Source organism: Canis lupus, chromosome 16 (genome assembly GCF_011100685.1).
Source record: "Canis lupus familiaris isolate Mischka breed German Shepherd chromosome 16, alternate assembly UU_Cfam_GSD_1.0, whole genome shotgun sequence".
Taxonomy (NCBI): Eukaryota; Metazoa; Chordata; class Mammalia; order Carnivora; family Canidae; genus Canis; species Canis lupus.
The window spans coordinates 15,017,641-15,041,509 of NC_049237.1; the positions used below are offsets into that span (position 1 = coordinate 15,017,641).

The 23,869-nt window shown below is 48.5% G+C and overlaps 1 protein-coding gene and 1 non-coding gene across 5 annotated transcripts; one reads left to right on the forward strand and one right to left on the reverse strand.

Annotated features, from left to right (window-relative positions):
• The first annotated feature begins 4,422 nt into the window (after nucleotides 1-4,422).
• ZNF783 (zinc finger family member 783) lies at nucleotides 4,423-23,862 on the forward strand. Of its 4 annotated transcripts, none has more exons than XM_038559619.1 (7): nucleotides 4,423-4,564; nucleotides 7,793-8,194; nucleotides 8,278-8,404; nucleotides 8,570-8,698; nucleotides 17,644-17,772; nucleotides 18,839-18,931; nucleotides 20,596-23,862. In XM_038559619.1, exons 1-7 carry the CDS (start codon nucleotides 4,541-4,543, stop codon nucleotides 21,429-21,431), a joined length of 1,740 nt encoding a protein of 579 aa, XP_038415547.1. In that variant the 5' UTR covers nucleotides 4,423-4,540; the 3' UTR covers nucleotides 21,432-23,862. The 4 variants fall into 4 exon arrangements, with proteins under 4 accessions (XP_038415547.1, XP_038415548.1, XP_038415550.1 ...); XM_038559620.1 differs by lacking the exon at nucleotides 4,423-4,564 and adding an exon at nucleotides 4,866-5,130; XM_038559622.1 differs by lacking the exon at nucleotides 4,423-4,564 and adding an exon at nucleotides 4,869-5,134.
• On the reverse strand, nucleotides 14,050-14,156 carry LOC119869646. The gene has a single exon (XR_005371740.1). It is a non-coding gene; the product is annotated as a U6 spliceosomal RNA (small nuclear RNA).
• Nucleotides 23,863-23,869: the final 7 nt, after the last annotated feature.

Sequence of the window (23,869 nt, forward strand, 5' to 3'; positions counted from 1 at the left end):
ATTCATGAGAGACACACAGAGAGAGACAGGCAGAGACACAGGCAGAGGGAGAAGCAGGCTCCATGCAGGAAGCCCAATGTGGGACTCAATCCCAGGACTCTGGGATCACACCCTAAGCCAAAGGCAGACACTCAACCCCTGAGCCATCCAGGCATCCCTGCTCCGAGTTTCTTCACCTTTCACTTTAAATTATCTGCTGCTACCGCGTTGGGCGTCCTGCCATTTAGTGAATAAGCCATGTCTTCTGTTTTCCAGGAATTCCCTTCTCTGAACCAAATTTACTTCTCACTGCTCAGTTTATAAGCCCCTTTCTATGCACGCTTCCCTTATTTTTATTTTAACAGATATATATATATATCAAACACATAGTACCTAAGCACCTAGAGAAAACCACAAGCAGGGGAGTGGGAGAAGCAGGCTCCTTGCTGAACAGGGACCTTCCTCCCTCTACAGGGCTCAATCCTGGGATCCTCCTGGGATCATGACCTGAGCTGAAGGCAGGCCCTTAACTGACTGAGCCCCACAGGTGCTTAGGCTCTGTTTTAAATACTTGGGATACATAAGTGTACAAAACATCTTTGCTCTAGTTGAATTTACACACTATAAAAATCTTGTCTCCTGCCTGTGCTGCATGTTTGCATAACCTTTCCTCAGACTAGTGCAAGATTCCATTCTGGTTGAGTCTCTTATTTTTTATTATTATTATTATTATTAAAAGCCTCAATAGTTTTTTTTTTTTTTTTTAAGATTTTATTTATTTATTCATAGAGAGGCAGAGACACAGGCAGAGGGAGAAGCAGGCTCCATGCAGGGAGCCCAACGTGGGACTCGATCCCGGGTCTCCAGGATCACACCCTGGGCTGCAGGCGGCCCTAAATCACTGCACCACCGGGGCTGCCCTGAGTGTTCACTTACAAGTATCTAAGTACCCTCCATGTGCAAGATTTGCAGAGGCTACTTGGTTAAATCAGAGATCTTGCTCTTCGGTTTACAGGCTAAGGGAATCTACTATAATTAGAGAATTCTATGTCCCAAGTGATGTTGAAGGTCTAAAAATTCAAGAGAACAATTTACATTTCGTTGTGAGGCATTGGGGAAGACTTTATGAGAGGTGATTTTTGAACTGGACCTGTAAAGATGAGAAGGACATTGTAGTTGGAGCAACAAGAGCAAAAGGGGAGATGTTATGGGGCATATACAAATCATTCATTTAATTTGGCTGGAGGATAGGATGTGAGAAGGGGAGTAGTGGAGGATGTGTTTGGAAAGGTAGGTTGGGTTCAGACTAAGGATTTTGGATTTTATTGAGTTAGTAATGGGGAGTTGAGAGTTTGAGCAAAAGGGTGACCTGATTCTAGCTGGGATTTGGGAATATTAAACTACTGAGAGTTATGTGGGTTTTTTGGTTTTGTTTTTGGTTGGGATGGGGGATGTTAGGAGGATTCCGGTGAGACGAACAAGAGCCAATGAGGACCTGATTGGGTGCAGCTGCAGTAGGAAGAGAGCCATGGACAAGGATGGATGGACGATACCGCCAAGGCAGAAATCAACAGGATGTGATGCTTTTTGAAGACAGGGACCAGACTCCACAGCTCTGAGCACCATAGGTGCTCACCACATTTGTTGGATGAACATGTATAATGGGTATTCACAGAATAGGTGGCTCAGTATTGCCTGAACTAGGGGAAGCTCTGTGGAGGAAGGGGGACTTGGTTATACTTCTGGTCTCCCTCTGCCAATACTTCTCTTCATAATGCTGTATAATTCTGGTTGGGTCTACTTTCTAATCTAAATTACATGCCTGGAAACTGGGGATGTGTTTGTCATAGGGATTCTTTCTCTGAGGTGCCTATCTCTTGAGAATGTGCTGGTGGGGACACTAACCCTTGAATATCTTGACCCCACTTGAGTGACCCTAGGTGGTATTTTCTTGGCCCTCAACTTAAGATGATACTACCTGCAGGAGAGTCTTGATGGGCTGTTTCAGTGACCTGCACCTTGGCAGAGTCCCCCCCCCCCCCCCCCCCCCCCCCCCCCCGTTCCTCCAGGGGCTGCCCCTCTATTTTGGAAATCCAGTGCCAGCTCACCAAGAGGGATTCAGGTCCAGGAGGTCTGATCCCCAAAAAAGCAAACACAGGAAACAATAATTAAGGATGTGGGTAATTGTAGTTAATATTCAAGCTATACCAACCAGGCTGGTCTGCTCAGCAAACCAAATCGTGGTGTAAAGGTTTTGTGCTTTTTGTTTAATATATTTGTAAAATCAGAGCAGGGGAATGGGAGGCAGCTGTAGGAACCTGATAAACATGCAGTGTTTCTCACTGTGATCACCATGTGGTAGAATCTGCATCACCTGGGAACTAGTTAGAAATGCAAATCCTGGCCACTGCCACTCCATCCAGCCTCAGACCTGGACACTGATAATGGTGCCCAGCAGTCTGTTAACAAGCACAACACGGGACTATGATGCATGCTAAAGTCTGAGTACCACCGATTTACAAAAGTTTTTTTTTTTTAAATCACAGAATTATTATTTTTTTTAATTTTATTTATTTATGATAGTCACAGAGAGAGAGAGAGAGAGAGGCAGAGAGACAGGCAGAGGGAGAAGCAGGCTCCATGCACTGGGAGCCCGACGTGGGACTCGATCCGCGGTCTCCAGGATCGCACCCTGGGCCAAAGGCAGGTGCCAAACTGCTGCGCCACCCAGGGATCCCAAAAGTTTCTATAAAAATCTAAGACAGCTGTCAAAAATTAGAGCACTCTTCCCTGAACAGTTTTTTTTTTTAAAGATTTTATTTATTTATTCATGAGAGAGAGAGAGACAGAGACACAGGCAGAGGGAGAAGTAGGCTCCATGCAGGGAGCCCGATTTGACTCAATCCAGGGTCTCCAATATCAGGCCCTGGGCTGAAGGCGGGGCTAAACCGCTGAGTCCCCTGGGCTGCCCTTGAACAGAGTTTGTTAAATAGTAATGTTTTCTTCCTCTGCAATCCATTTCTCAGGCTCTTTGTGTTTGCACTGGGCATTAAATCTTAGCTCACAATTTACCAGTATTTTATAATCCTTAATATATGGGTCTGATCAACCCCTGATGAGATCCTAAGGATGCTGTTAAAGGTTTCATCACACATTTGCAAGTTATTGGGTTATTTCAACAAAGATCTCCACAATGAATGATGTGAGATGTTGATTTTCTTACTGAACTTCCTCAGCTTGCCCCAAAGTCTAGGGGTGCACCTTACTTGGAGAAGGTATCTGTTTATTATATGTCAGTTGACCACACTTTCACTTAGATCAAATATATGGGCAAATAATCTCCCCTCCCTCCAAAAGGAGAAAATACTAAAAATAAAAACCCCTGCAGAATAATTTCTACTGGGAAGAGTTTGTAGGCTTGTTGGACAAAGACTAGGATGAATGGGAAATGCAGAAAAGATAGAAGGTAAAACCTGCATATAGCACATTTTACTTTATATTCAGAGGATAACTCTGATTTTTCCAAAGTAAGGTTCTTGGGTTACAGTCGAGGAAGATGGGTATGAGCATGAGTGGTTTATTCAAATGTGTAGGATCTGAATTGTGTTGCTGCTCGCCCAGCCTGGAGCCCAAGCCACAGAAGATCCCTGCCTGGTGGCTGATGGACAAGTGAAGACTGGGTGTGGCATAGAAGGCTCCAGAGGGCTCTGCAAAAGCATGCTTGAGGGGAGTGTCTGCTGGGGTAGTAGGCCCCAGGGAAGGTAGAGGAGACCCAGGAGTCCCAACGGGGATTTGGGGAAGGGAGAGAGAGCTTTATTATTTTTTTTTAATGAAATAAATTTTTCCTGATGTCTGTGTGTTCTGTAAAGTTAAACAAGTAGCTTTAAGACCTTTATCTGTCCCGCCCTACCCCACTGCCGGGAATAACGTGTATAACCAAACCAAGTCACTTTGGGTCCATTGCAGGCGTTAAAACGGTCAATCGACGTAAACTTCCGATTCCCGGGCAAGGACTGCCCCTTGCACGGGGAAACCGCACCCCTGCTTCATGAGCTCCCTGACCGAGTTCCCCTCCCCTACACGGGGAAACCGCACCCCTGCTTCATGAGCTCCCTGACCGAGTTCCCCCCAGTGGGCCGTTGCCCCCCGCCCCGTGAGCCTACCACGCTGCCCCTGCTCCCCTCCCGGCGGGGGCCCAGCCGGAGGGGCCCGCGGGGAGTCCGCCACCGGCGTCCACTCCCGCGGCCTAGGCCGGGGTGGGCGGCCGGCCTCCCCCGGGCTGACCCCCGAGGCCGCGAGGACCCGCGGGGGCGCGCGGAGGGCCGCGGGCCGCGGGCGTGCGGTCCTTCGGGCTGCAGGGGGCGCTGTGCGCACCCTCGGGCCCGGCCGCGAGCGCAGCTCTTGTTTAAAGGGCCGACGGGGCACGTGGCTCGGACGCAGCTCGCGGCCTCCCGGCAGGAGCTCCGAAGCTGGGCGGCTCCGCTCCGCCTCCGCCTGCGCGCTGCGCCAGGCCCGCCAGGCCCGGCCGAGGAGAGCCGCCGACAGAGGGACGCGAGCAGCCATGGCCGAAGCGGCGCCCGCGCGGGTAAGCGCCCCGGCGCGCGGACGCCCAGACGGGCCAGGGCCGCCGCCTCAGCCGCCGCGAGGGCCCGTGAGGGTCTCCGCCCGGCCGGCGTGGAGCGGCCCCGCCGCGCGGCCTCCCCGCCCGCCGCCTCCGCCCAGGCCGCCGCCCGCCCCGCCGCGCCAGCCCTGTCCGCCCCGCCGCCCCGGTTTGCGTCCGGGCCCGGCTTTCGGGACGACCGACCGACCGGGCGGCCCAAACGGCGGGGGAGGCGGCCCCGACGGCGGGGGACAGGCCCGGCTTCTCCGCGGCGCTTCCGATGACAGGCCGTGGCTGGAGCGGAGCGGCCGTGCCCCCGTCCATTGTCTCGTTGGAGGCACGCAGGGCGGACCGGTCGCCAGGCCCCGTGCGGTTCTGACAGCCGGTCGGGCTCGGGGAAGGGACCGGCCCAAGGTCGCTCACCTGGTCGGGGCCACGGCCCAACAGCCCGACGTCTAGGCCAGACCTTCGGGATTGCATCCCGGTGAAGGTACCCAGTGTTGTACTTTTACCTAAGAGAAAGGTGCTGAATGCTGCTTACGAGAGGGAGTGTAGGTACATTTTTTTTTTTTTTTTTAATTTATGATAGTCACACAGAGAGAGAGAGAGAGAGAGGCAGAGAGACAGGCAGAGGGAGGAGCAGGCTCCATGCAGGGAGCCCGATGTGGGACTCCATCCTGGATCCTGGGATCACGCCCTGAGCCGAAGGCAGACACTCAACCGCCAAGCCACCCAGGTGTCCCTATTTTTTTTTTTTTCTTTTTTAAGATTAGTGTGTTGGATTGAATTATTTTGATGACTTTATAATGTTGGCCGGTAATGGGCAGTATGCCCAATTTGGAGAAAAGAATCCTTTGGCTATTTTTGACACACCAGAAAATCACTTGCATACAACGCTCAATAGGTGCCTTCTGTTATTATTAATACATCTTAGTGAAGTTTCTGAAACCTTGATCTTGGGGGATCCTTTTGAAGGAGGAACTTCCCCTCCCTTTCCTTTAATGAGTTTGGTGTGTCCTTCCCTTAGGATTCCCCGAGTGCAAGGGAGAGAAGGGGGGTGGGGAGTACTGCAGTTTGTGGCCCTGTCCCCTGGGAAATACCCCCCAAGCCATTTCTGTAACTGCACTGGTGACATCACCAGCTTCCACCTAGCCCAGGACCACTCCCCAGAACTTTCTCTGGCTATTCCTATCCATACACTCCTTCCCCTCTGCCATCTTTAATTAGAGTACCTGAGATTCCCGAGAAACTCCCCAAACAGAACAGATGTGCCCCCAACTCTTGTCAGCCCGTCATATCATACTGTGGTTTATCATGACTGTTTCTATACAGAATTTTTCTCCTGGAAAAGGAAGAACCACATAATTTTTTCTGCATTCCCCTATTGCGCCTTTACAAGGCAGGTGTTCAGTAGTTGGTACTGAATGAATGTTGTGAGGTTATTCATTCATTCAGTAGGTATTCATTGAGCATCTGCAGTGATTGAGGCACTCTTTTAGAAGCTGAGAATACAACAGTGACCCTTGGAGAACTTGGGTTTTGCAGGAAACAAACCACACATGGACTTGTCTTGAGTCCTTAGTGCTGTCAAAGAAGGGACTCACAAGGTCCTCTTTCAGCTTTGCCAGTCAGTGAAGGTTTCTAGAAGGCTTTGAGTTGCCGGAGCCTTAAAAATAAGAGGAAGCCAGATGCACAGAGAGGTAGGTAGGTAGGTAGCTAGGTGGGGTGGGGTGGAACTAACACATGCATGGAGGAGAGTGAGGTGTGTGTTAGGAATCCAGGGAGGCCGAGGTGGCTGGAGTGTAGTATATATAAGGTTAGAGAGGCAGGCAGAGGTACAAGAAGTGGTGTGGATTCTGCTCGAAGTATGCTGGCAAGCTACTGAAGAGTTTTAAGCAGGGGCCTAAAATGATCTAGCCTGTATTTTTATTTTATTTATTTTTATTTATTTATGATAGTCATACAGAGAGAGAGAGAGAGAGAGAGGCAGAGACATAGGCAGAGGGAGAAGCAGGCTCCATGCACCGGGAGCCTGATGTGGGATTCGATCCCGGGTCTCCAGGATCGCGCCCTGGGCCAAAGGCAGGCGCCAAACCGCTGCGCCACCCAGGGATCCCTAGCCTGTATTTTTAAACACTTCCTGACTGCTCTGGGAAAGTGTACTGAGGAGGAGGAGGTGAAGTGGGGGAGTTAGGGGGCATTGCTGCGGCTGGGACCAAGTGATGACAGTGGAGAAGAGGATGGATTTGAGATAATTTTGGAAGTCAGAGAGGACTTGAGGTGGTCTGACCATGAAGAGTGAGTGAAGGGGAGAGGTGAGAGGTCACTTCATTCTTCCAAAAAGGCTTTTAGTACGAGGTACTTGGGACCAGGCCATTGCACACACTCTGGCTCATGCACCAGGCACTGGTGTGAGCTGAGGCACTTTAGAAGCTCTTTCCAAGGTGCCCAAAGGTGAGGGAATGAAAGAGGTGGAGGAGAAAAGCCCATGTAAACTTTTTCTTGCTGAGTCCCTGAGCCAGAACCATCATCATCAGCATTGTCAACATCATTATCATCTTAATCAAATCAACGTGGGGCTTTGTGTGCATTGAGTATTTCCGACATGCTAGACATTGGTGAGGATTGTGTCATTAATTCTCACAATCCTGGGGATCCCTGGGTGGCTCAGTGGTTTAGCGCCTGCCTTCGGCCCAGGGCATGATCCTAGAGTCCCAGGATCAAGTCCCACATTGGCTCCCTGCATGGAGCCTGCTTCTCCCTCTGCCTGTGTCTCTCATGAATAAATAAAATCTTAAAAAAAGAAATTCTCACAATCCTCCCATGTAAGTACCATTTTCTAGATGTGGAAGTGAAATTGAAGGCTGTGTGAAAAATCTTGCCCGATCCAGCCAGCTTGGGAGCAGCAGAGTTGCTGGTTGGACTCGGCCTCTGGGTGTGAGACAGAAGACTAGGACCCAACATGGAAGCCCACCTGAGAACTGCAGATATTTTCTCCCGCTTTCCACTTGCTAACACCATGGTCCCGCCAGTGTTTCCGGTCCTGAGGCTGCACTCCTAACTGATGTCCCTGCCTCCCGTCCCACACTGCTGCCTGACTGGCCCTTAGGATCCCACGTGGGGCTTTGCAGGAACAGTTGAAGCTTCTTTCTGAAGTATGTGTTTTGATTATATCATTCTGATAATATCTCCCCTTTCTCTTCTTGTGGACAGGCTCCAGAGAGGGACAAGCAAACAGAGGACGAAAGCCCTTCGACGCCTTCTTTGTCACCCCAGCCAGCAGCTGAGAAGAACTCATACCTATACTCCACGGAGATCACACTGTGGACCGTGGTGGCCGCCATCCAGGCCTTGGAGAAGAAGGTGGACTCCTGCCTGGCCCGCTTGCTGACCCTGGAGGGGCGGACGGGGACGGCCGAGAAGAAACTGGCGGACTGTGAGAAGACGGCCATGGAGTTTGGGAACCAGCTGGAGGGCAAGTGGGTCGTGCTGGGGACCCTGCTGCAGGAGTACGGGCTGCTGCAGAGGCGGCTGGAGAACATGGAGAACCTGCTGAAAAATCGAAATTTCTGGATCCTGCGGCTTCCGCCAGGCAGCAAAGGGGAGGTCCCTAAGGTATCTTTTGGGCACCTGGGGTGGGATGGCCTGAGGGGTGGTGCCTGTAAGTGTGTGGGTGAGCGTGCGTGACACTGTTCCAGGTGCCCGTGACCTTTGATGATGTGGCCGTGTATTTCTCTGAGCCGGAGTGGGGCAAGCTGGATAACTGGCAGAAGGAGCTCTACAAGCACGTGATGCGGGGCAACTATGAGATGCTGGTGTCCCTGGGTAAGGCTGCATAGGTGGGGATCTGGGTCTGCGTCCACAGATTGGCCTCCAGAAGTCTGTGTCTTTGCTTTCAGTGCTGTTTTTCTCGGTGTCTCTCCATCTCTCTGGGTAGCCGGGTGGCAGGTGTCCAGTCTTGACCCAGCTCTCTTTCCATTCTGTGTGCAGATTATGCCATCTCCAAACCAGACATCCTGACCCAGATGGAGAGGGGAGAGGAGCCTTGCCCTGAAGGCCCATGGGGCCAGGAGGAGGGAAATAAGAGGGAGGCAGCATGCCCAAGGAGGCCAAGCCTTGGTGAGTGGGGGTGAGGTGGGGGAGTGAGCGGGGCACACTGAATCGTAGTCCTGCTCTCCTGGGCTTTCCAGATGTGCTGCGAGGCCAGGAAGGGATCACAAGCCCTTAACCCAAAGTGGGGCCCACTCTGTCTTAGGCCAGCCTGGTCGGGGCGGGTGCAGAGCTTTTGTCTTTGAGCTGTATTGTTTCTGCTTCTGAGTGAGTGGCCAGCAGTCCCGGTGTCGTGTGGTTGGTTGTTGTGAGGACTGCATGACACGGCAGACGTAAAGCTCATACTTATTGAGCATTGTATAAGTGGGGGCTTATTACTGACAGTGATACTGCTAGCAGCAGCATTATTGCTGCCCCTCTTGCCTGCCCCTTCCACCTCAGCTCCCCAACTTGAACCTGGAGCTCTAAGGCCCGTTGCGTACTGGCTTCCCTTTGTGGAAATGGCCCTCTCAGGGGAGCGGCCAAGCCAACTTCATCCTGAGAGCTAGTAAGGTATGGGACAGTGGTTCCAAAGTTGGCAGCCCATCAGAGTCTTCTGGGCTGTTTTTTTTTTTTTTTTTTTTTTTAAGTTTTAAAAAATAAATGGAAGTAGAGAGAAGAGTACAGTGAGCCTCCAAGTGATCGTCACACACATTCAGCAGTGACCAGGGGTTGGCCACACTGGCTTCACTGTCTCTTCCCTTTCTCTAAACAGCCCAGATACCACTGTTCTACCCAGCAGATTAACATCTAATCCCTAGCTCACATTCTCTTTTCCCCAGTTGTCTCAAAACTGTTTTCTGCAGGTGCTGGGTCCTAATTCTAGTATACCAGAGTCCACCTGTTGTATTCAGTTTATAAAAAGTCTGTTATGAAGCCTGTGAAAACCTCCCCCAATGCCACGTTTAACAGCTTTATTGAGATTTAGTTAACAGACCATCCAATTCAATAATTAAAGTATACTGCTCGGTGTTTTACTGTATTCACAGTTTTTTGACCATCACCATAAGCTGTTCTTAGAACCTCTCTTGCCCACCAGAGAGAAACCTGTAGTCACGGGAGTTAACTTCCCTTTTCCCTCCCCCTGCTCTGTAGCCTTAGGCAGCTACTGATCTATTCCATGTGTCTTAGGTTTGCCTGTTCTAGACATTTCACTTAATTTTTTTTTTTTAAGATTTTGTTTATTTATTCATGAGAGACACACAGAGAGAGGCAGAGACACAAGCAGAAGGAGAAACAGGCTTCCTCCAGGGAGCCTGACATAGGACTTGATCCCAGGTCTCCAGAATCATGACCTGAGCTGAAGGCAGATGCTCAACCACTGAGCTACCTGGGTGTCCCTAGACATTTCACTTAAATGGAGTCATACTGTGTGTGACCTTTTGTGTCAGCCTCCTCTCACTGAATGTGTGTTTAGGTTTATGCACATTGTGCCTGCGTCCGTATCTGTGTGGGTACACCGCATTCACCACATTTTGTTGCTCTGCTCCTCAGGTGATTGACCATCCTCAGATCTCCTTCTTCCATGTCCTTTATTTGTTGACATTCTTACACCATTTATCTTTTTAAATGCCGTTACTTCCCATATTTTGGATGTGATGTCATTTATTCTTCTGTTTCTTGCATTTCCTATAAACTGGTAGATCAAGAGGCTTCTTTAGATTTCGGCTGAACTTTATGGGCAGGATGACTTCAGAGGCTGTGTACTCCCTGTTAGCCCCTGCCTGCCTGCCTTTTCTGGATCCTGAGCCCTGTCCTTACAAACCTCCCTGTCACCTTCTCACCTAATGATTGTAATAGTCATTGAACATTGTTGCCCAGATTTGCTACTCTATTAGGGGTTGCAGAATGTTAAGAGTCTGTCCTACTTACGCACAGAATAGCTGAAATTCTTTTATAAAGAAGAATTTCCCTGATCAACTCTTAGTTACCCTGAAATACAGTCTGTACAGAAAAGGCAGGATAAAAGCTTAATTCTTTGCCTTCATCAGTTTTCAGAATGAAGAGTTACTACCTTAGAAGCCTTCAAAGGTGACCGATACTTGGGCTTTTTTTTTTTCTTTTAATGACTTCATAGACTGTTGAATATTTTATATATGCCAGTCTTTCACAGCCATTATTTTTTGTGCTTAACTTGTCCCATCTTTAGCTCATGGGAACGCCTTCAAGTTGGCCCGTAGGCCATTTTGATGTGACTTCTGTGGCTTTCAGATACCATAAGATGTTCTGGAATCATCTAGCATAGTTCTTGCCCCAGACCCGGAATACAGATTTCTCCAAGGAGTTTTGATTCCTTTCAGCAACGAATGCTATTTGGAGACCACAATATGAGTGCTGGTAGTTGCTCATTTTTGCCATTACTTCTAGGGCTTTTTCAGAATTAAAAAAAATTTTTTTAGAAAATATGTATTTTTGAAAAGGAAAAAATTGAGTCCATAGTGCTATTTCTCATTCAAATTTAATTTTTTTAACGATTTTATTTATTTATTCATGAGAGACACAGAGAGCGAGAGAGAGGCAGAGACACAGGCAAGAAGGAGAAGCAGGTTCCACGCAGGGAGCCCAATGTGGGACTCAATCCCAGGACCCTAGGATCACGCCCTGAGTGGAAGGCAGATGCTCAATGCTGAGCCACCCAGGTGTCCCATTGTTCTTTGATCTTATACTTGTATATCTCTTTTATTTTATTTATTTATTTTTTAAATAGATTTATTTTTTATTGGTGTTCAATTTGTCAACATACAGAATAACACCCAGTGCTCATCCTGTCAAGTGCCCACCTCAGTGCCCGCCACCCAGTCACCCCTACCCCCCAATCTCTTTTCTTTTACATGGAAATCTTAAACAATTAGACTTCTGACTGAAGGCTGAGTTTCTTTGCAACCTCTTTTTGTCCTCTGAATGCATTCCATTCAGGACTTACAGATGAAATTCTACCACTTAAAGTCACTTGAAATAATTATTATCTCTATGTGGTTATGTCACCAACCCAATATACAGTTAAGTTTATTTGTTTCTATGTATTTTTCAGTTTTTTTTTTCAGTTTTTTTTTTTTTTAAATTCTTTTTTTATTTATTTATGATAGTCACAGAGAGAGAGAGGCAGAGACACAAGCAGAGGGAGAAGCAGGCTCCATGCACCGGGAGCCCGATGTGGGATTTGATCCCGGGTCTCCAGGATCGCGCCCTGGGCCAAAGGCAGGCGCCAAACCGCTGCGCCACCCAGGGATCCCCGATTTTTCAGTTTTTTAAAAAAATCTGTTTTTAAAAGATTTTATTTATTTAGCCTGCATGATGGGGGAGGGGCAGAGGGAGAGGGAGAAGCAGACTCCCCCCTGAGCAGGGAGCCCCACGTGGGGCCCTGGGAGCATGACCTAAGCTGAAGGCAGACACTTTTTTTTTTTTTTTAATTTTTATTTATTTATGATAGTCACAGAGAGAGAGAGAGAGAGAGGCAGAGACACAGGCAGAGGGAGAAGCAGGCTCCATGCACCGGGAGCCCGATGTGGGATTCGATCCCGGGTCTCCAGGATCGCGCCCTGGGCCAAAGGCAGGCGCCAAACCGTTGCGCCACCCAGGGATCCCGTGAAGGCAGACACTTAACCAACTGAGCCACTCAGGTGCCTCTATTTTTAGATTCTTAGAAGTGGCTCTTTTTACCTTTTCATTTAACGTTTTGAATATATAAGCCATGTTGTGTTTGCAAAGTCCAAATGGTTTAACAGAATACATTCAGGGAAGTCTTATTTCCATTCTCATCCCCTTCTTGTACCTATGGATACCATTCTTATTACCATCCCTGTCTCACACAGTTTCTCCTGGAGATCACTTCATACGTGTATGTAGAGATCTTCCTCCCTTTTTTTGTGGATGCAGAATGTTCCATGGTGTCGTATACCATAGTTTGTTTAACCAGTCCCTACTGGTGGACACTTGGCATACTTCTAATATTTTGGTGATATAAATAATGTTGTAGTGACTACTTTGTGCATAAGGCAGTTCATATTTTTGCCTATGTATCTTTGGGATAGATTTCTAGAAGCTACAGTTACGGTTCAGAGATAAATGAATATGTAAATATTTGAGAATTTATCACCAAATACACCTCCATGAAGGTTATATCATTTGCATCTCCTTCAGTGTTCTGAAAGAAGGCCTGGCCTTGCCAAAGAGAATGTGGTCAAACTTGTGGAATTTTTGTCTGCCTAATATGTAAGAATATGTCTGCTTAATATTTCTGTGTAGCTTTAAGTAACAGCTTTATTAGCTATAATTAAGTCACTGTACAACTCTCCTATTTAACCTGAGTGGTCGAGTGGTTTCTAGCTTATTCATCGATATGTGCAACCAGTAAACCCCACAGTCAATTTTATAACACTTTCATCACCTCCAAAACAAACCCTGTACCGTCTGGCTGTCACCACCAGCCCCTTCCCAACTCTCCAGCCGTAAGCGATGACGAGTCTTCCTGGCTATATAATTGCCGAGCCTGGATGCTTCATAGAAATGGAATTTACAATACATGGTCTTTTGACTCTGGCTTCTTTCCCTTAGCGTAATGTTTTCAGGGTTCATCCATGTGTATCCATATTTCATTTCTGTTTTGTTTTCTCTTTTCCTTATCGTGGTCAAATACACATAACATAAAATTTGCCATCTTAGCCATTTTTAGGTGTACTGTTTGGTGGTATTAGATACATCATAATGTCCTGCAGTCACCCCCGCCCCCATCACCACCATCCATCTCCAGAATTCTTTTCATCTTATAAAACTGAAACTCTATACTCATTAAATGGTAATCCTCATCTGCCCCATTCCGAAGCCCCTGACAACCACAGTTCTTTCTGTCTCTGATTTTGCCTACTCCAAGTACCTCATAGAAGTGGAATCGCACAGCATTTGTCTTTTCATGACTGGCTTCTTTCATTCAGCATATGAAGTTTCATCCGTATTGTAGCAGGTGTCAAAACTTCTTTCCTTTTTTAGTCTAAATACTCTACTGTATGTGGATACCACATTTTGCTTATCCATTCATTTGTCAATGGATGCATGGGTTGTTTCTGTGTTTTAGCTATTGTGAATAATGCTGCTTATGATCATGGACACATAAATACCTCTTAAGAGACACTGCTTTCATTTCTTTTTGGCTTAGAAGTGGGGGAAAAAACAATAAAAATAAGTGGAATTGCTGGATCATGGTAATTCTATTTTTAATTTTTTGAGGACCATTATGCTGTTTTCCACAGTGACTGTACCATTTTATAATCTCACCAACAGTGTACAAGGGTTCCAGTTTCTCTACATTTTTGCCAACACTTACTATTTTCTGTTGTTTCTTTTTTCTTTTTTTTCCTGTTGTTTCTTTTTTTTTTTTTTTTTTTTTAAATATGGAACGCTTCACGAATTTGCGTGTCATCCTTGCGCAGGGGCCATGCTAATCTTCTCTGTATCGTTCCAATTTTAGTATATGTGTTGCTGAAGCGAGCACTGTTGTTTCTTTTTAATGGTAACCATCATAATGAGTGTGAAGTGGTATCTCATTGTAGTTTTGAGTTGCATTTCCCTAATGATGAGTGACGTTGAGCATCTTTACCTGTGCTTTTTGGCACATGTGTACATCTTGTTTGGAGAAACATCTATTCAAGTCCTTTGCCCATTTTTGAGTAGAGTTGTTCGTTTTCCTGTTACTGAGTTTTAGTAGCTCTCTGCATATCCTGGGTATTAATCCCTTATCAGATATGTGACTCACAAATATCTCTCCCATTCTGTGGATTGCCTCTGTACTGATGATAGTGTGTTTTGATGCACAAATTTAAAGTTTTCATGGAGTCCGTTTGTCTATTTTTTTCTTCTGTTACCTGTGTCTTTGGTGTCCTATCCAAGAAATCCGTGTCAAATCTAGTCTAAGAGTTTTATGTTTTACGCCTAGGTCTTTGATTCATTTTGAGTTAGTTGGGCTTTTTTTTTTTTTTTAAAGATTTATTCATTCATTCATGAGAGACACACACACAGAGGCAGAGACATAAGCAGAGGGAGTAGCAGGCTCCCTATGGGGAGCTCAATATGGGACTCCATCCCAGGACCCCAGGATCACAGCCTGAGCCGAGGCAGATGCTCAACTGCTGAGCCATCCAGGCACCCCTTGAGTTCGTTTTTGTATATGGAGTTAGATAAGGATCCAACTTTATTCTTTTGTATGTGGATATGCAGTTTTCCTACCACCATTTGTAGAAAAGACAGTCCTTTCCTCATTGAGTGGTCTTGGGACCCTTCTCAAATATCATTTGACCAGTTTTGTGAAAGTTTATGTCTTGGTTCTATTTATTAATTCTATCTATGCCAGCACTACCACACTGTTATGATTATGGTGACCTTTAATAGTAAGTTTTGAAATCAGGAAGTCCTTCAACTTTGTTCTTCCTTCTCAATACTATTTTTGCTCTTTGGGGTTCCTTGAGATTCCATATGAATTTTAAGATGGGTTTTTCTATTTCTCTAATAAAATGTCATTTAGAGTTTGATAGAAATTACATTGAATCTGTAGGTCAGTTTGGTAGTATCAACACCGTAACAATATTAAGCCTTCCAATTCATGAACATGCTATATTTCCATTTATTTATTACTTTAATTTCTTTCTGTAGTGTTTTGTAGTTTATTTTTATTTTATTTTTATTTTTTATTTATTTTTTTGTAGTTTTTTTATTTTATTTATTTATTTATTTATTTATTTAAGATTTTATTTATTTACTCATAGAGACAGAGAGAGAGAGGCAGAGACACAGGCAGAGGGAGAAGCAGGCTCCATGCAGAGAGCCTGACATGGGACTCATCCAGGGTCTCTAGGATCATGCCCTGCGCCACCGGGGCTACCCCTGTAGTTTTTTTTTTTTTAAGACTTATTTATCATTCATGAGAGAGAGGCAGAGACACAGGCAGAGAGAAGCAGGCTCCTCTCAGGGAACCTGATATGGGACTAGATTTCCAGACCCAGGATCACTCCCTGAGCCAAAGGCAGATGTCCAGCTGCTGAGCCCCCAGGCATCCCAGTGTTTTGTAGTTTTCATTATAAAAGTCTTTTACCGGGATCCCTGGGTGGTGCAGCGGTTTGGCGCCTGCCTTTGGCCTAGGGTGCGATCCTGAAGACCCAGGATCGAATCCCACAACGGGCTCCCGGTGCATGGAGCCTGCTTCTCCCTCTGCCTATGTCTCTGCCTCTCTCTCTCTCTCTCTGTGACTATCATAAAATAAAAAATAAATAAATAATTAAAAATTAAAAAAAAAGTCTTTTACCTCCATGGTTAAATTCCTGAGTATTTCATTTTTTATGATACTATTATAAGCGGAATTGTTTTTGTAATTTCCTTTTCAGATTGCTTATTATTAGTGTATACAACTGATTTTTGTATGTTGATGTTTATCCTGCTTATTTGCTTAACTCATTTGCTAGTTCTTACAGTTCATTGTGGAATTTCTAGGGTTTTCTGCATATATCATCTTTGAAGAGATAATTTTACTTCCTTTCCAATTTGGATGTTTTTTATTTCTGTTTCTTGCTTGCTTGCTCTGGCCAGGACTTTGAGTCCTTTGTTGAATAGGTAGTTTTAAAAGTGGATATCTTTGCCTGTTCCTAATCTTAGAGGAAAAGCTTTCATTCTTTGACCATTGAATGTAATGTTCACTGTTGGTTTTTCAAATATGCCTTTTATTATGTTGAGATAGTTTCTTTCTGTGTCTAGTCTATTGAGTGGTTTTATCATGAAAGGGTGTTAAATTTTGTCAGATGCTTTTTCTGTATCAATTGAGATGATCAGGGGGTGTTTTCCTTCATCCTGTTAATGTGGTATATTCCATTGATCTAGTTTATATGTTGAACCAGCCTTGCATTCCAAGAATACACTCCACTTGGTTATGGTGTTTAATCCTCCCTTGCTTTTTTTTTTTTCTTTAAGATTTCATTTGTTTATTAGAGAGAGAGCATGAGGGGGCCTGCTGGCAGAGGGAGTGTGAGAGGCAAATTCGCCACTAAGCAGGAAGCCTGGAGGTGGGGCTTGATCCCAGGACCTGAACCAAAGGCAGCTGCTTAACCAACTGAGCCACCCAGGCACCCTGGCAACAGTGTTTTTTTTAACGTTACCTCTCTTATATGTGTGTGGTTGAGTATCTTTCTGTTTATGGGTCATTTAAATTTCTTATTCTGTGAATTCTTTGTTCATCTCTTTGACCTAGGAAGCTTTTTTGAAATGTATACTAATGGGTGCCTGGGTGGCTCAGTTGGTTAGGCGGCTGCCTGCAGCTTAGGTCGTGATCCTGGGGTCCTGGGATTGAACAACTTGCTCAGCAGAGTGTTTGCTTCTCCATTTCTGCACCCCCCACCTCTATCTTCCTCTCTCTCTCAAATAAATAAAAAAAAAAATTTGTTTTAAGATTTTATTTATTCATGAGAGATGCACAGAGAGGCAGAGACATAGGCAGAGAGAGAAGCAGGCTCCCTGTGGGGAGCCTGATGTGGGACTTGATCCCAGGACCCCAGGATCATGACCTGAACCGAAGACACATTCAACTGCTGAACCACCCAAAATTAAAATCTATGAAAAAATGCATACTTCCTAGGCCTACCCAGAACTACAATGAGAATCTTGGGTTGCTTCCAAGGGGATCTATATATATCAGCCTGGTATAGGACTTTGGACTGGAAGCTACTGTTGTGTTGTTCTGAGTCGGGAAGCCCTAAAAAGCCACATCCTTGGCCCTGCCATGTCATGACTTGTCTGTATGATCAGATGTTTCTGTGCTGTACCTTTTCCTTCTCTTTTATCCACTAAGGATCAGTGAAGTTCACTTAAGTATCAAAATTTGTCTTTGACCCGATGCCTCCACCTCAGTCCCATTGATTACAGTTGGCCATTCCTCACTGGCTCCTGCCTCAGGGGGTATCTCTGTGTTGTCCTTAGTGTCACTGATGTGCATTTTCCAGGCCTCCCTCCACACCCAGAGCACATCCTCAGCCCCATCATCCCTACCCAGGAGGAGCCAAAAGAAGGGCAGGCCTCCAAGCATCAGCAAGATTCAGAAACAAGGGTAACCCTACCTGGAGCGAGCACTGGTAAGTGAGAGCTGCCAGGCGGCAGTGTGAATAGCATCAACAACAGTGGCAGGCAGGTGCCACTGGAGCAAGTGCTAAAGCTTGAAGGTGGAAGGGATAGTTGGGGACAAGGCTTGGCTGAGCTGGACAGGCTTCCTGGGAAGGGGACCCCTGAGACGGGCCTTAGAGGAATGGTAGATGCTGCATGGGAACAAGGCATTTTCAGCAGGAGAAAATGGTCTGAGCAAAAGTGTGGGTCCCTGAGGCATGCTGGGAACCAGGCACTCTGGCCTGGCTGGAGTGAGGGGCCAGGCACACAGGGCCAGGCACTGGGCCTCCTCAGGTTTCCTACGATGGTTCTGTTAACTGGACAGTCTGTATTGTTTGCCTCGAACAGTGCTGGTGTGTACATTCCTCAGTAAATGTCCTCTTTCTGGAGGCCTGTGAGGGGCTCTGTGGCTTCAGTCCCCCCTTCCAGTGAGCTCTGTCTGCTTGTGTGGAAAGGAAGTTCCTGTCTATCCTGTCATGAAAATAGAGTATAACTCCGAGAGCATTTAGCCCATCACGTGGTACAGAGCCTTGTCTGCACTCTGCTAGCTTGGCTTCTCCTGCCCCCTGTTCTCCTCCTTCCTAGAGGCTTGACTTTGCAGTCTTTCTCTCCAGCTATTTCTGTGAATCTCCCCCAGTGAACGTGAGCTCTCTGAGGGTGAGGATAATCCTCCTGGTCCCCACCCCTGTCCCTCCTTCCCAGTCTGTAAGGAGAGAGGACCTTCTTCTCACTGTCTCTGCTCCATTGCAGACCTGGCGCTGTTCCTCAGGGGCCTCCCCAAACCCTCTGTCCTTTTGAGATCCATCAGGGTGATGGGAGTGGTCAGCACTGGCCCAGATGGGACCTGGGGGCTTGGCCTTCGCAGCTCTCCTCTCACCTCCGAAGCAGAGGCCAGGGAGTGGGCAGTCCTCTGGGCAGAGCCCTGGGCCCCCTCTTCCTGGTGGGCATTTGAGCATGCCTGGGCTCTGCTTAGAGATGCCGGTGGCATCCTGCAAGAGCCTGGTGTCAGGAAAGGCCCTCACAGAGTCTCTCTCACAGGGCCTCCAGCCTCAGTTAAACAGGAGGAAGAATCTTCAGGTGAGGAGTCTCCAACCTCCTCTCTCAGGAACAACCTGCCCAGCTTGGGGCCAGGTGAGTAATGGGAGGAGGCCCTGTGGCCACAGCAGCACTTCAAAGGAGCCCAGGGGCCCTTGGGAGCAGGTTGGGAGGTGGCTCAGGGGGCCCTGAGGAGGGGCTTCCTCCTGAGGATCCCCTCCTCATTCCCAGATACTGTTCCCTGGGGCTCTTGGAGGCCCAGACCATCTAGGTCCTGGTCCTCCTCTGTCATGTCTGGCTTGGTGGCAAGGTGCTGCTTGAAAACAAGCTGCATGCACCAGGTTTGTGGTCTGGTGACAGGCCTCACAGCAACCCTGTGGAGTGGTCCAGGTGCACACCTCCAATGTCTTGCAGTTTGTATGTGGTGGCCTGTGATTTAAATTTAGTTTCCCCGCCTGGAGTTCATAAAACGAGACTCACACTCTGATGAGCAGGAAAAAAGAAAGTAGTTATTGCTCATTCTGGCTTTGGGGTATTTTTCTGTCCTCATAGAAAGGAATCCTGTTCTCTCCTGGTTCCATCCTGGTACCAGCTCTGAGGGTAGGCAGAGGTGAGGGGTGGGCCCACCGTGGGGTTGTGGTGTGGTGGGAGTCCCAAGCTGGAGATGGGCCTCCCACGGAGAGGTCTGGGAACCTTGGTCTTCCATGGAGTGCGGCCCAGGACCCACACTCCTCCCTAAGTTTAGGAATAGTACGGGAGCCCATTAAGTGCAACAATTTAGATGGAAAGTTTAGATAATTCTTATAGACTCTTAACTGATGCTGTAACTCTAGGACCAAATACAAACAGCTGGGTCATTTCTAACATAGAAATAAAGTTCCGTCAGGAGTTATTTGTGAGGGTTGCCGGGCAGCTGCGCTGAGCAAAGACCCCTGGGGTCCTGACATCAGGTGCTGGCCCAGAAGGTTCAGCAGGTAGGGGTTCACTCCTCGGCAGCAGTCTCCTGGGCATTTAAGTTCATGCTTCAGCAAGAATAGATAGAAATCGTTCTGCCCTAGACCTTGGAAATTGCTTGTAAAGGGCTACAGGTTCTGTTTTAATAGGCAGAGGGTAAGGTCCACGGTCAGTCTTTGAACAAACCTTCTGCTGCAACAGTGGAGCTGCTGGACACCGGGGGAGGTCAGAGAAGCCAATAATGGGGGTGCTCAGTGTAGATTTGTTATGTGGATGAGCAGCTCAGAGTATGGCTAAGACTGCTACCGCCTCCAGGCCTGAGGTTTCTTACCTAGTCTGATGGCTCCAGGGCTCATTAGGGACTAACGTTGTCAGAACTCTCGGGGATCCTGTGCAGCCAGAGTATCTCAGGGTCCAGGGTCTCCCCTGCACCCTCCCACCTGTTGTCTTTCACTCCATCTGACCTCTGACCCCGCTGGCTCCTTGGCTTCTATTTTTGAAGCTTTGTCTCCTCTATCCTGATGTCCATAGCTTGACCTCCAGGAATGGGCCATTGGAGCATCTGGGCCACATGACAATTAACAGACTGGATGATGTTAGGAGGCAGTGTCTGCTTGGTAGGGCCAAGTGAATTGGGTCCCTGATCTGTGCTGTGAGCGCTCAGAAGAGAAAGGACTCTGGGAAGGCAGGAGCGGAGGGTGGGTACAGATGCGACTAGAGATGTGCTGGAGGCCAGGACTGGGTGCAGTGGCCTGGGTGGGGGCTAATGTGGCCCACTTGAAATCAATGGAGATTCCTTTCTCCAGGTGGTGGTGGTGTGGTCATCAAGACAGAAGCACAATCTGAGGACCAGATGATGTCTGAGCAGCTCTTCCTGGAGGAGTCCCGGAACCAGACCATGTGCAGAATGTCCAAGGGGCCGAGGAGTGGGACTGGGGGCCCCAGCCAGCTTCATGCTGCAGGAATGCCATGCGTGCGGGCAGGGGACCCACGGCCACCAGGTTCCGTTGGAGAGCCACCCCGTGTTCTCCCTCGACGACGAGAGCGGACCTTCCCCTGCCCCGACTGCGGGCAGAGTTTCCGCTTGAAGATTAACCTGACCATTCACCAGCGGACCCATGTGGAGGAGGAGCACAGGGAGACTTCGGGGAGCCCACCTGGCTGGGGGGAGGCCCACTCCACCCTGGAGCCCGGGGAGGTGGTGGTGCCTGGCCCTGTCATCCGCTGGCTCCCTGAGGAGCCTGGAGGCCACCGCTCCCTGGCAGGCCGCTCCTTCATGGGGCGGAGGCCAGCGGCCACCAAGGTGTACCACTGCAGTGAGTGCCTGCGCTTCTTCCAGCAGCGGAAGAGCCTGCTGCTGCACCAGCGCCTGCACACAGGCAACAGCCAGGGCTGGCCAGCTTGTCCCTACTGCGGCAAGGCCTTCCGCCGGCCCTCTGACCTCTTCCGTCACCAGCGCATCCACACTGGCGAGCGGCCCTACCAGTGCCCCCAGTGTGGCCGGGCCTTCAACCGGAACCACCACCTGGCTGTCCACATGCAGACTCACACCCGTGGCCAGGCGGGCCCACACTTCCCAGCTCCCTCTGCCCTCCCTGGGAGTCCACCCCTGCCACGGCCCAGCCACACCGAGGAGGGCTGACTGGGCAAGAACCTGCACGGGTACCCTCCAGCTCTCCTGGGGCACCCCGGCAGGACCTCTGTCCACTTTCAGGCCTTTCCACTTGTGCCTGATGCTGGTTCTTCGTTCTGGAATAGCTTTGGAGAGATCTTTTTTTTCATTCAGATGGGAAGCAGTGGCCTTTTTGGTGACAGTATGTGTGTGACCAGATGCCTCAATTTCCTGTTTCCTAAGTTTGTCACTCTTTGCTGCCTTTTCTACATTCCTGACTTATAAAGGATCCCTTAAGGCTTAGAGGATGCCAAATTTTGGTGAGAGTCTTTGGCAGGTATCTGAGATAAGCAAGAGGCCTGGAGTTAGTGGCCCTTCCAGGAGGGGGCAATAGAGACATTGAGGGCCCGCAATTTGGACATTGTACACAGGTCACAGCAGAATGGACAGTTTGGAGAGTAGGCACTGGAAATTCGAGTTTCCTACTGTGTTATTCTGAAATTTTTTTCTCTTTTTGGAGCTTTTCTAGTGCTTTTGTGTTATATGTGGTTGCAAAGGGGACCAGGAGCTCTGAGAGGCAGGAAGTACTCTGCTAACCTCTTTGTGTGTGGGGATGGTAGAGGGGCTGTCCAGTACAGCCTAGGAGTTAGTGGAGGTACTTGGCTGCTGCCCTGGACACCAGGTTCTTCTCAGTTATGCTTTCTTTGGCCTGGAGTGATTCCCAATATCCCAACATCCGTGGTTGATTTTGGTTATTAGTTGAGAGGGGGAAATAGGCCCGGGGTGGATGACCCTTTCCCCAGGGTCTCAGTATTATGGGTATGCACACTTCCTGGACTGGACCCCATAGAACACCTTGGGGGGTGAGGGAGATGCAGACCCAGCCCAGGAAGCCCCTGCCGGAGAGGAAGATCCTGATGTGAGTGAGGCTGGCCAGCCAACCAGGACTCCTGGGCTCCCAGGCCTCAGGTTTCACGTTAAAGGAGAGGTCTGTGTCCAAGAACTCGGGGCTGGTAGCAGAGATAGGCCAGGAGATGTGAATGAAGTTTTTTAACTTCCTCTGGCCTCATGTTCCTCACCTGTCAAAGGGGGTAGTGACCCCAGTGCATCCTACCTCACTTTAGGGTTTTCAGGGTCATAAATGATTCAGAGGCAGTGGGACAAACAGCCAGGTTTTGTCCTCCTTTTCCAGTTCAGGGCCTCCTTTTTTATTCCACATTGATCTCCAGCCCTTCCCACCCATCAATCCTTCAGGAAGGACCTTTATTTTCTGGAGCACATGGAAGACCCCTTGGGTGCAGAGCCAGGTGAGACTTTCCCATTGGGCCACATCCCCAAGGAGCCCTTTGTACTTCAGTGGAACAAATTCTTACCAAAGCGATGAGGTTCAAACCGTGGAAATTCGGGCAGTAGCATCAGGCCTCCTAGAGAAGCCTTTTTGGCAGTTAGCGTCTTGTGCCTCTTAGTCACACCACTTAGGGTGCTGCCTGCAGACCAACCCTTGGTTTGGGTGATTTTAAACTGGAGGACTGGATCCTCAGCTGTTTTGATTGTTGTCTTACTTGCCTTGGTACTGTGTGAAGTGGCCAGCGTTCAGACCTGCTTCCAGGTGCTGGGTGCCTGGCTGTGCCACTTCCTGTTGCCCCCTCTGACCCTCACACCTCTCCCAAAGTCAGGGGCAGAGTTGGGGGCAAATGGGCCCTTATCTCTGGAGCAAAAGTTAAGTATCCACGTTGGTGAGAGCCCAGCCAAGCTCTCCTGGGCTTGGGGAGAAGAGGTGCCACCCTCCCCAGCTGTGCATTCTGCTTGTCTGCTCTGGCATCCCCAGCCCTCACCAGGGGCCCCACAAGCAGGGCCCTGCTGTCAGCAAGTGTTCAGACAGGATGTGGTGCAAATGTAGCTGCTCTGTGCTTATCCCTTTGCTGCAAGAGCTAGTTTCAGGTGTTTCCTGGGGTGGGGGTGGGGGGGCCTCAAGGCTCAAAGTTCGTAGACCTTTCTAATGCTAAATGCCCTGTGTAAATACAGGTACTACAGCACAAACCAGGAGTGATTGCAGGGCGGCACAGGCCCTCCCTCCGCTTTATGGCAAAGCGCCAGGTCCAGTTAGGGCTTGTGAGTTTGCTTGGCACTCAAGTAAGTGGTCAAAGAACATTTTTTTTTAATTTATTTATTCATGAGCGACACAGAGAAAGGCAGAGACACAGGCAGAGGGTGAAGTGGGAAAAGAACATTCTTGACACTGAAATGACTCGACGGATGCAGCGTGGTGCAGGAGCAGAGCTGTGCTCCGGCACCCTGGAGGCTAGAACCTGGTTTGGCCTTGACTCGCTCCTAGCTCCGGGTCTTGGCTTCCTCATTTGTAAACAAGAAAGGGTGGGGTCCTGGTGCTAGAGGCTCGGAAGAACTGTGACGGGGGCGGCCCTCAGCCTTCGTCGGTGCTCAATAAATATGTTGGACTGAACGAGTAT